The 12694-nt window shown below is 38.4% G+C and overlaps 1 protein-coding gene across 2 annotated transcripts in view; it reads left to right on the top strand.

Moving 5' to 3' along the window:
• LOC115253744 (lipopolysaccharide-induced tumor necrosis factor-alpha factor homolog) overlaps positions 1-12694 on the top strand; it is a 329801-nt gene that overhangs the window by 32238 nt on the left and 284869 nt on the right. Inside the window, exon 4 of one of the 2 annotated variants that reach the window (XM_062850521.1) lies at positions 8984-9107. The exons of the other annotated variant lie outside the window; for it this stretch is intronic. Within the exon in view, the coding sequence (XP_062706505.1) occupies positions 8984-9086 (103 nt within the window). The 3' untranslated portion in view covers positions 9087-9107. Of the gene's footprint in view, positions 1-8983; positions 9108-12694 lie in introns of those variants that run through there. 2 annotated transcript variants of the gene reach the window in all.

Raw genomic sequence — 12694 nt, 5'->3', positions numbered from 1 at the left:
AGATTCTATTTCACTTATTCGTATTCTCACTTATGAATTTCTGTAACACGTAAAATTTATGAGAAAAATATTTTATTCACAAAATTTCATATTTTCATGGAAAAACTATTGTCTTTATAATTTTATTTTTTTTATCTGCTCATCTTAACAAATATTTATGTTTAATGGATTTACATATACTGATTCGAAATCTGACCCAAGAATTTCTGTAACACGTACAATTTTTAAGAAAAATAATTGTTGGCGTAAGTAAAAGGAAAACACAGTCTGGGTAGTTGCCAAACTGGGCAGCTTCAAAGTTGCAAATATATTTCGATTAATTCAATAGCATATACAAAAAAAATGATCTACTTACATTTCTGGGTAACAACCTAATTAACCTGCGCTACAATGGGGTTTTATTTTTTCTCAAAAAATTCACGGGTTACAGAAATTCTTGGGTCAGTTTCCGAATCATTGGATCAAAATCTATTGAATATTGGTTAAGATGAGGAGATAAAATTTTAAAGACAGTATTTTCTTTTCTCTAAAAATATGAAGTTTTGTGTTTTTTTCTTAAAAGCTGCACGTGTTACAGAAATTCTTAGGTCAGTATATGAAAATCTTTTAAATACAAATATTGGTTAAGATGCGCAGATAAAAATATGAAAATTATGAAGACAACAGTTTATTTTCTATGAGAATATGATTTTTTTTTGTATAATTCCGATTTTCTCTAAAATTTTACGTGTTACAGAAATTCTTAGGTCAGATTCTGAATCAGAATATAAAAATCTATTAAATACAAATATTGGTTAAGATGAGCAGATAAAAATATTAAACTTATAAAGACATATGAAAATATGATTTTTTTTTTGAATAATCCCTACTAAAATTTTACCTGTTACGGAAATTCTTAGGCCACATTCTGAATCAGTAGATCAAAATCTTTTCAATAAAAAAATTGGTTATGATGAGCAGGTGGAAAATTTAAAATTATAAAAACAATATTTTATTTTATATGAAAATATGAAATTTGTGAATAAAACCATATTATTCTCAAAAATTGTACGTGTTACAGAAATTCTCAGGTCAGATTCCGAATCAGTATATGAAAATCTATTAAAACAAATATTGGTTGAGATGAGCAGATAGAAAAAAATCAAATTATAAAGACAGTAGTTTATTTTCTATGAAAAAAATAAAATTATAAAGACAGCAGTTTATTTTATATGAAAATATGAAATTTTGTATTGAAAATTCTATTTTTCTCAAAAATTTTACGTGTTACAGAAATTTTTAGGTCAGATTGCAAATCATAATATGAAAATTTATTTAATATAAATATTGGAAAACATGGGCAAATAAAATAATAAAATTATAAATACAATAGTCTATTTTCTATGAAAATATGGAATTTGTGAATAAAACCCAATTTTTCTCAAAAAAAAATACGTGTTACTAAAATTATTAGGCCAGATTCTGACTCAATGGATCAAAATATATTGAATATGAATATTGGTTATAATGAGCAGATGAAAAATTTGAAATTATAAAGACAATATTCAGTTTTCTCTGAAAATATGAAATTTTGTGAATAATACCCTACTTTCTTAAAAATTTTACGTGTTACAGAAACTCTTAGGCCAGTTTCTGAATCAGTGGATCAAAATCTACTGAATAAAAATATTGGTTATGATGAGCAGATGGAAAATTGAAAAATATAAAACAATATTTTATTTTATGTGAAAAACTGAAATTTGTGAATAAAACCCTATATTTCTAAAAAAAATTACGTGTTACAGAAATTCATAGGTCAGATTCCGAATCAGTATATGAAAATCTATTAAATACAAATATTGGTTGAGATGAGCAGATAAAAAAAAATAAAATTGTAAATACAGTAGTTTATTTTCTATGAAAATATGAAATTTGTGTTTAAAACCCTATTTTCTCAAAAATTTTACGTGTTACAGAAGTTCTTAGGTCAGATTGCAAATCAGAATATGAAAATCTATTGAATATAAATATTGGTAAAGATGGGCAGATAAAAAAATAAAATTATAAATACAATAGTCTATTTTCTATGAAAATATGGAATTTGCCAATAAAACCTAATTTTTCTCAAAAAATTTACGTATCACTAAAATTATTAGGTCAGATTCAGACTCAGTGGATCAAAATCTATTGAATATGAATATTGGTTATAATGAGCAGATGAAAAATTTAAAATTTTAAAGACAATATTAAATTTTCTTTGAAAATATGAAAATTTGTGAATAAAACCCTATTTTTCTCAAAAACTGTACGTGTTACAGGAATTCTGAAGTCAGATTCGGATTCAGCGGGCCAAATTCCATTAGAAATGGAACAAATGGTCAAAGTGCGTGAAAAAAGTTTCAATTTTGTCGACTAGTGTAATATTTAGGTTCCTGGTATGCGTGTACCCCTATTGTAGTGAATTATATATTCAGATTTTTATTTACTGTTCATCAGTGTTGCCAGATCAAAAAAAAAACTGCTTTTTATTCTATGCAAAACAGCTATCCTTTTTTTTGCCTTTCTCGTACACTAAGTGTACTGGAAAGGCTATATGTTCACTCCAAAAATGACTTTTTGATAGAAGGCCCGGAGGGTTGAGTCACATATACCAATCAACTCAGCTCGACGAATTAAGGTGATGTCTGTGTGTGTATGTGTGTGTGTATGTGTGTGTGTATGTATGTGTGTATGTGTGTATTAGACCTCTTCATAAAAAATGAAATTTCTCGAATTCAACCAGTCACCCCCACACAAGCCCCCACATCTTAATTCTAATGCTGGAACAAACTTCTGGTCAAATTTTCAGCTAAATTGGTGAAGATTTTGAGGTGCCTCAAGTCAAAAATGTGTTTTTTGGTCATTTTTTACCTTCCAAAAATGCCCATGAAGGCTAGAAGCCATATAAAATATCGCGGCCGCCAGTAAATGAAAGTTTTTTCTATTCCTTACAACTTTTGTGAACATTATGTGCTGATCGGAGAATGTTTTGATCATATTCTTTCGATTTTCAGTCATGCAAGTACCCTAAAAAGTTACATTTTTCAACAGTTTTTGTTCTACGAAATTCAAACACACAACTTTTATAAAAAGTACCAAATCATTAAACAATTACCCACATTTTTCTGAACAATATTGCCATACATCATTTTCTTATCCGATCCACGAAAAAAATCACAAAAATCGAAAAGTAGAAGCTTTCCTGAGTTTTTTGATATCTGGGGTTGAAGCAACTGTTGGCAGACAGAATAATCAAACATAGTAGCTTTGCTTTTTCTTGATGATTGCGATGATTGATCATTGATTCAAGTGACAGGTAGGCACAAGCAAACATTGCTTTAACAAAAGTGACGTATAATGGGTCACAGTAGAATGTGAGGATTGGCTCAGATGGTAAGGCTATGGACTGGCAAACCAAAGGTTCAGAGTTTGAGTATCGTCATTTTTATCGTATTTTTTATCATCATGCTGAAAATATCAACCTGCACTTAAAATGCAAAATAAACGAATCAATTCATTATTTCAATTTACCTGGCCTTGTAATCTTTTTCAATCGATGGTTGGTGTAGGGGAAACGCATTCATGTACGCATCACTCCGACAAAACTTTTATGTTTGCATAGTTGAAAATCGAACACGCTGTCGCTAACTAATTTATTTCTCAATCCGTAATTCGGCCCTTACTGGGTAGCTGGGTAGCGGATCACATCCGCTCATTAGAATCATATAATTTTCCGTCGTTAGTGAAACCGACTTTCACATGTCGAAAAAAAATGCATTCAAATTTCATAAAAAATACGATACTCAAACTCTGAACCTTTGGTTTGCCAGTCCATAGCCTTACCATCTGAGCCAATCCTCACATTCTACTGTGACACATTATACGTCACTTTTGTTAAAGCAATGTTTGCTTGTGCCTACCTGTCACTTGAATCAATGATCAATCATCGCAATCATCAAGAAAAAGCAAAGCTACTATGTTTGATTATTCTGCCTGCCAACAGTTGCTTCAACCCCAGATATCAAAAAACTCAAGAAAGCTTCTACTTTTCGATTTTTGTGATTTTTTTTCGTGGATCGGATAAAAAAAATATGTATGGCAATATTGTTCAGAAAAATGTGGATAATTATTTAATGATTTGATACTTTTTATAAAAGTTGTGTGTTTGAATTTCGTAGAATAAAAACTATTGAAAAATGTAACTTTTTATGGTACTTGCATGACTGAAAATCGAAAGAATATGATCAAAACATTCTCCGATCAGCACATAATGTTCACAAAAGTTGTAAGGAATAGAAAAAACTTTCATTTACTGGCGGCCGCGATATTTTATATGGCTTCTAGCCTTCATGGCATTTTTAAAGGTAAAAAATGACCAAAAAACACATTTTTGACTTGAGGCACCTCGAAATTTTCACCAATTTAGCTAAAAATTTGACCAGAAGTTTGTTTCTGCATTAGAATTAAGATGTGGGGGTGACTGGCTGAATTCGAGAAATTTCATTTTTTATGAAGAGGTCTAGTGTGTATGTGTACAAAAAAACTCACATCACTTTTTGGCAGTAAACCTCAACCGATTTTAATGACCGACGGTTCATTCGACGCGTAATCTGATCCCATTGTTTCCTATTGAAAATGGTTCGGATCGGTCCAGCCGCTCCGGAGTTATGGCCATTTAGGTGTTCCGGACCAGTACCCTTGGAAGGGGCCATACATAAAAATGGATCAAACACATACATGCGACACATCAAACTGTGGCATTTTGGATAACCTGATGAATAGTTAGCAAGAAAACAGTCTCAGACCATATCTGGACCGGTAGTGTTCCGGAACCGGTTCCGGGTGTCCCGCCGGAAGTGGCCAAATATAAAAGTGAACCAAAGCCATGCATGCGACACATCAAATTGCGACAATTTCGACAACATGATAAACAATTCGCAAGAAAACGGTCTCAGACCATATCTGAACCGGTTATGATCCGGAACCGGTTCCGGATGTCCCGCCGGAAGTGGCCAAATATAAAAGTGAACCAAAGCCATGCATGCGACACATCAAATTGCCGCAATTTCGATAACCTGATGAACAGTTAGCAATAAAACAGTATCAGACCATATCTGAACCAGTTGGGTTCCGGAACCGATTCCGGATGTCTCGCCGGAAGTGTCCAAATAAAAAAGTGAACCAAATCCATGCATGCGACATATCAAAGCGCGACTTTTTGGATAACCCAATGAAAGGTTGACATAAAAAAAAACTCAGACCATATCTGAACCGGTAGTGTTTCGGAACCGGTTCAGGACGCCCCGCTGGAAGTGGTCAATTACAAAAGTAATCCAAACCCATGCATGCGACACATCAAACTTGCGGCAATTTCGATAACCTGATGAACAGTTAGCAAGAAAACAGTCTCAGGCCATATCTGAACCGGTAGTGTTCCGGAACCGGTTCCGGGTGTCTTGCCGGAAGTGTCCAAATATTAAAGTGAACCAAATCCATGCATTAGGCATATCAAAGCGCGGCTTTTTTGATAATGAAAGTTTGGCATAAAAAAGACTCAGACCAGTAGTGTTACGGAACCGGTTGCAGGAGTTCCGCCGGAAGTGGCCGTATATAAAATTTGACAAAACTTTTACATGCGGCATATAAAATCACGGCTTTTCCGACACCTTGATGACCGGTTATCAAGGAAGAATGCTACGACCACATTATGGACTGTCAGTGGTTCCGAAACTAGTTCCGGGTTTCCCTCCGAAAGCGGCTAAATGCAAAATTGTACCCAACCCATGCATGCGACACAGCAAAGCGCGGCTTTTTTGATAACCTAATAAACGTTTGCAAGCAAATAGGCTCAGACTATTTAAGAGACTATAGGAAATGGACGCAAGCCATATCAGTGTGTTACGGAACCTATTCCAGGCGTCCCGCCAGAAATGGACAAATGTAAAGGAGAACCAATACATGTGACATATCAATGACTTATTCAGTAACATGATAAACGGTTAGCCAACAAACAGTCTCAGACCATATTTGGGAGAACTGGTAGTGTTCCAGAACTGGCGACGAGACGAGTAACCCACCGGAAGTGGTAAAATATAGAAGGGAACTAAACCATAGCGGTGTTTTTGATAATCTGATGAACGATCAACAAGAAAATTGTCTCAGGCCACATCTAGAACATGTAATAATATTTCAGAATCGGTTGCGGGTGTTCCATTGGAAGTGATTTAATAGAAGTGAACCAAAATCATGCATGCATTAGCTGACCAAACTGCTCATGCATTAGCTGACGCTCACCCCGTAGTGCATGGAATGGAGTCATAATGACCCCAATACACGACTTGGGTTAAGGTGTTCAAGCAGCCAACTGAGAGGTCTGTTATTTTTCAGCTCTGTTTTGCTGTTGAACATTACATCGGAATATGTACCATAAATAAGTTTCCCAAATCGATGGTGGCTTTGTTAAAATTGTTGCTCTTCTATATAAAGTGTTTTCAGGATTCAGGAACATTTTGGCTAACGTCGACGGAAAGTTCATAAGTACAAATTCAACGAGAAAGGCACTATCACCACTAGGTGGATTAATCTGGTTTTTTATTGTGTTTTTGTTCACTTGAAATAAGCTTAAAATATGATAAACAGGTACGCTGGTTTTGTAAAAAAATGTGCTCTCAAAATCGTCAGTAGCTGCCAAAGTTGGCCATTGCGGCGGCAATTTTGGAATAATAACAAGTCTGTACTTTCAGGGACGTTTCAAGGGGCTTTAGGGGTAATTCAGGAAATCTCAGGAGTCTTTAAAGGGCATCACAAGGGGTTTGAAGGGCGTTTCAAGGCATTTCAGAAAGTTTCAGGAAAAAAAAGGGCGTTCCTAGAGCTGTTAAGAGTGCAAGCATTTCAGGGGTGTTTCAAGGAGTTTTCAGTTGTGTTGCAGGAGGTTTCTGGAGCCTATTAACCCAACCAACATTATTGCTAAATAAGCCGCTCTTAAGTTAGATTTTGAAAATTTTGGCTGAATAAGCTGTTATTCAGCTATCATTGTCACATAGCAAAGGCGTCCAAAGGGGTTTCAGAGGTATTTTGAACTGATTATGATGATTTCAAGGGTTTCAATGGGACGAAGGTTTCAGGGGCGTTTCGAGGCATTTCAGGTCAGGGCCATATGAGAAGGTTTCAAAAAACGTGAGTATTTTAAAAGATATTGTGATAGGGTCTCAGAAAAAAAATCCTCAGAAACTGCCTGAAATACAACCGAAATCCCCCTTAAACCCACATGAATCCTATGTCATGCACCTGGGACCTAATTCCTCGAAAATGCCTCCATAACGACCATACCCTCCCCCTTCCCTTGCTCTTAAACTTCCTTAAATGTCTCGAAAATCCCCCTTTAACCCCCTCAGACCCATGTATCGCACCTGAGAGCCTCCGAAACCCTGCAAAAAAAGGGCCTCCGCAACGCCCTAAAAATGCTCTGAAACTTCCTCAAATGCCTCCGAACCCTCATAAGGCCCACTCGGACCCCATGTAAGGTACGTGAGACCCTCGAAAACCCCCGAACAGGTACCTGTAACGCCTCCAAAGCTCGTCGAAAATCCTTCGAATCGCTCTGAAATGCTTTCGAAAACTCCTCTCAGATCTCCTGGTACCCCGCTGAAAACTCTTGGGACCCCCTGAAAGGCTTCTGCAACTTCCTTTTTCTATCCCCTATAAACACCCCCTGGCCACCGTCGCAAAAGTTACCGTTATTATTCAATTTTCTTATGCATAATATTGGTTCTGAGTGGCTTTCCCTCTTTTTTATACAGGACATAAAAAAGTGTATAATTTAAAAGTGCATAATTAAAAGTGCATAAAAATATTATGCATAAAAAGAGGTTGTCGTGTAACACGTTTTGACAAAGAAGAGAAGATTTTCGCCAAAAATTACATTAAACTTCCAAGGATTACATCTGACAGATTTGTCAATTGCTTTCAAAGTTGTTGTCATTATGAAGTTTGTGATGAACATCATCGAAGATTTTTTAAATTTATCAAAAAAACACCTAGAAATAGATTAATTTTGTTTTACTGATTTAGTAAGCGCCGAGTTTGTCCACTGTACAATAGCGGAAAACCAACCACATGTGCCGGAGAAGGCACGTGAGTCAAATCTTGCCATTCGTCTCACTTTAATCGTTCCAGCAACTCAGACTTACCGTAAACTGCAGGGTTCAGAGCCATGTGTGATCGTGGCAATGGATCAACTTGCTAATTCAATTAGTATTCATCACCCCCGGGGAGGCAGGTTGTAAGGGAAAGAATCACGTGTCGGTCACGGTTGAACCGAAAGGGCAGACTATTTTGCCTATCCTGCTTACTGATCTTGTAGGTGCAATCAAACCAAGAATATGCGAACTTTGTATACTTTACGTTATGGTCTGTGTTTCCTGGGTGGTTCAGAAACGGTGTTTGGGAATGTTCATACATTTTTCATCTGATTTAAGATGTTCTGCTGCTAAGCTTAATGTTTTGTGAGCACTTTCCCAGTCATTAACTGAGCTTCCTCTGACAATGACCATTTTGCATGAAATTAGCACGAGACACTCTATGTCTAAGGAGGACAAGGAGTTTTTCTTTTTGAAAAGTTCATGAACCGATCGTGAATCGACCTCATAACCCTCAGCATGATCTTGCTGAATATCCGTGCGCATACCGCATCGACTACCTAGGCTCGCAATTAAAACGTGTAGAGTCTCAAAATCAACCTGATTTTCTACTATTAGTTCTAGCGCTTACATCAAAGTTTTCCCTGATAGATCTGAACTCAACTCAATTGCATGAAAAAAACAATCTCTCTGATTTAATAATTCAATTCATTCAACCCATAACATCCGTTCTCTGCAGTACGACAGCTTCAACTACACGCTAACTGAGGCGTACCTACGTAAATAATTACGCAAGTGATTAATCGATTTCGTGCGTTTCGTTTCAGCTGCTGGCCCTGCTTCTGGATTCCGTATGTGATAGATTCGTGCAAGAATGCCAACCACTACTGCCCGAACTGTGGCGCCTACATTGGAACCTACCGGGGATAGGCTTTCGCAATTGACGACAACGACTGTTTTAGCAGAAAAAATAAATGTTGAAAATTGAACCTGATTTACAATCAATGCCGTTTGTGTGCACGGAATGATGATTAAGAAGAAGCATGCAGATGGAGGAACACTGTGAATTTTAACCAATAGAAACTAGATAGAGAGATGCATTTAGCAAGAAAAGTGATCGAGATAGGAGGGTAAATGGACACAGTGAAAATGATGCTGGAATAAATGTCTATCAATTAAGGTGCGATTAAATCAAACTGTAACCAAACAAATTTACTATGATAGAAGTAAGCCACTTGACAGCTGTGTTATGTATTATACGAATGATTTGGTCAATAAATGCCATATTTATATGTATTTCAACCCATCGTCTTTAATAAAGAAAATGTAGTCAGTTAGAAACAAAAACCTAGAGCAAACTTATGGTACATTGTATATGCAATTGGCAGAACTCAAGAAGGTTCGCAGAAGTGTTATTTAGTCATATACCAAAAAGTCTAAAAGGTTAGCTGAAACACTGAAGACTACACGAAACCATTATTTTCACCCTGATGACATTATCATTTGGGAAACGAAAACCTGTTTTAAGAATAACGACTGCTCAGCCACTCTTCTTCTTCTTCTTCTTCTTCTTCTTCTTCTTCTTCTTCTTCTTCTTCTTCTTCTTCTTCTTCTTCTTCTTATCCTCCTCGTCTGCTTCTCAGCTTAGTGTTCTTCCACACTTCCACACTAAGGTCCTCCTTCATACACCATGAATGTGTATAGTTTAGGGCTTTTTGCATTCTCTCCGAAACAGTTTCGTCATACTTTCTTCTCATTATTATGACTATCTTTCATGCTTCTTAGAAGTTGATCAACAACTAAGGACCACATAAGTGGTGAGAGGACTCCATCTTTTTTTTTTCTCTAAACCATAGGCGAAAAATCTGCTCAACAGCAACCTGAACAGGAAGGTCCAGTCAATCCATAAAAGCAAATCATAGTTACAACATCTCAAACTTGGGTATTTTGTATGAAAATCGGCGTTTGTCCGATCAATTATGCACCACAGTGTATATGTTACATATAGTTGTGTGGTTTTCAATTTTTAAGCTGATTACTCTGGAGTCTTAATGTGGGGTTAAGACCGTTTCTAAAACAGAAGTAAAAGCCAGGACTACTCTCTCCTCGACCCACTAAACAACATTCCTATGGTCGCCAAACCCTTTGCTTCTCCGGAATCACCAAGAAGACATTGCCTCATAGAGGGGCTAGTGCACACCGCACTCTCAAGGTTTGCTACGTACGTAGCTTGCAGCAACGAACATCGATAACTCACTTTGGAGAGTCTTTCACGATAGCATGGTGGCGCATAGCCAGTTTCCTGAGTGGAGCTCACCACTCCCTTTGTCCTCGGAAGGCGGGCAGGGTCAACCCCACGCCCGCACCCAGCTGTTTTACAGACCCCAGTACTCTGCTGTCCTACGAAAGGAGGCCAAGGACTAGCCAAGGAAAAAGACCCTCGATGATTCCCTCCAGCATCTCTGGAAATTTATCTGTAGGAGCCGTTACACCTCTCGTCTTGGTCCTGTAGGCATCACGCCGTCCCCCACTCAGCGACTACCTGACACACCCGTTTCTGGGCGGTATCACAGTGGATCAGCTGCGTTACCTGCTGTTGGTTTGTTGTTCGTGGATTTTCTGGAACAAATCAAGCACTTGGTAGGATCCGTGCAGCCTAATGGTCTTCACCTCCACATCGCATACACAACTTGGCATACACACTATGGTCTGTTAGCATACCACGGACAGTCCACTAGAACGGATTTGTTAGCGTCTGCCACAGGCAGCTGCACCAAGGCCACCTGTGTCCCTGCTGGACCTTTTCGTAGCCAAACGGCTATGGTGACTATCTGTACCTTGTTGTGTTGCCGCAGGGCTATGTCGAGCTTTGCAAACAGCTCTCCGTTTTCGCTCATTTCTCCGGGACCATGACGTCCCATGAAGTGCATTGCTCATAGTCCGAGTTGTCGGAACCAACCTTCGCATTGAAGTCGCCCAGTAGGATCTTCATATCACCTTTTAGAATCTTGTCCACGACAACAATCAGTTGACTGTAGAAGTTCTCTTTGTCTTGCAATTCGGCAGTATCGTTTGGCGCGTAACATTTGATCATGGTAAGGTTTCGAACGCGTGTTTTAAATCTGGCTAAAATTATCCTCTCATCAATAGGTTCCCACTTCATAAGCACAGCGTGGGTGTGAGTGCTGAGCAGGAAACCAACTCCACGGTGTCGAGGAGCGTGTTCACCTCGTAGGCCAGAGTATAGCAGAATTTGGCCCGATTCCAATCTGTGTTCTCCAAAGTTCGGCGGACTTCGCTCAGTCCTAGGATCTCAATCAATCTGATAGCGATCACAGTCTTTGACATCTTTTCGTCGATATTCGGCTGCCTTTGTCTCCAACATTCGCAACACAAGCGATCAAACTACTGTACGGAACACCGAGATTGCGTCTTCAGGAGATTTCTGTTCATGTCTTTCCCATAAAGATAGCTGTTTTGGCTAAATGTATGTGGCGTAATCGATTTATCACACACAATTAAACTAATATTATACCAATCATAATCAAAATTAGCTCAAATTTTGCGAAAAGCTGGAATTAGGCAAATGTCATCATGTCAGACGACGTTGATTTGATCCACTTTTTTGTTTATTGATCTTCGTTCTGCCGCTCGTGTTGTGTGTAAGAGGTAGCGGTCGCGCACGAAACGAAGGTAGTGAAAAATGTCGAATGTTCACAAGCCTGATCTCAAGCTTCGTACGGCATGCCTCATTGGCTAGTTGTGCCAGCTTACCCTGCTGGGCTAGGGCTAATGCATTCCAAGTTCCAATTGTTGTCCGTTGTTTCGTGCAAAAAGTCGTTGCCGTTGAATCAGTTCGTAATCTTTCATTTTCGGTTTCAGTAACGGTTTTTTGGGTTTCGGAGACATTATGTTGTTGTCCTAAGGTCCCCTATCCATCGTGGTAGGACTGCCACCATAGGTATAGCTTCCGGTGGAGGAGAATTTCATACTCAGCCGCTGGATGCCAGAACAGACTGACTCTGTTTGAGCCGCACCTCCTTGGTGAACAGACACTCGGATCGTACCTCCTCAATCTAGCTGAAGTCAGAAGGACAACAGTGCCCAGGCTGCACTACCAGTTAAGCAAAAAACTCTTAGCTGGCGATCTTTAACACCCAAGTAACAATTTTAATTTTATCGCAGTTTTTGTCCAACATAGCTCTGGTCCTCACAAGTTCTTACCTCATCTGTTGTTCTTCTGACTCCAGCTAGATTGAGGAGGTACGTCTCGAGCGTCTGTTCACCAAGGAGGTACGGCTCAAACAGCGTATGTTCTGGCATCCAGCGGCTGAGTAAGAAACGCTGCACCATGCCCAGCTAGATCCAAGGTGGTAGCTCCATCAGTGTGAGGGGCTGTCCATAAACCACGTGGTCATTTTTTTGGGACTTTTCAAACCCCCCCCCCCGCGTGGTCGTTAGTCCATACAAATTATTTTATTAGTCCATACAAAATGGTCATTGGCCGAACCCCCCCAATGACCACGTGGTTTATGGAC

Source organism: Aedes albopictus, chromosome 2, assembly GCF_035046485.1.
Source record: "Aedes albopictus strain Foshan chromosome 2, AalbF5, whole genome shotgun sequence".
Lineage (NCBI taxonomy): Eukaryota > Metazoa > Arthropoda > Insecta > Diptera > Culicidae > Aedes > Aedes albopictus.
This window is presented reverse-complemented; position numbering and strand designations above follow the sequence as displayed.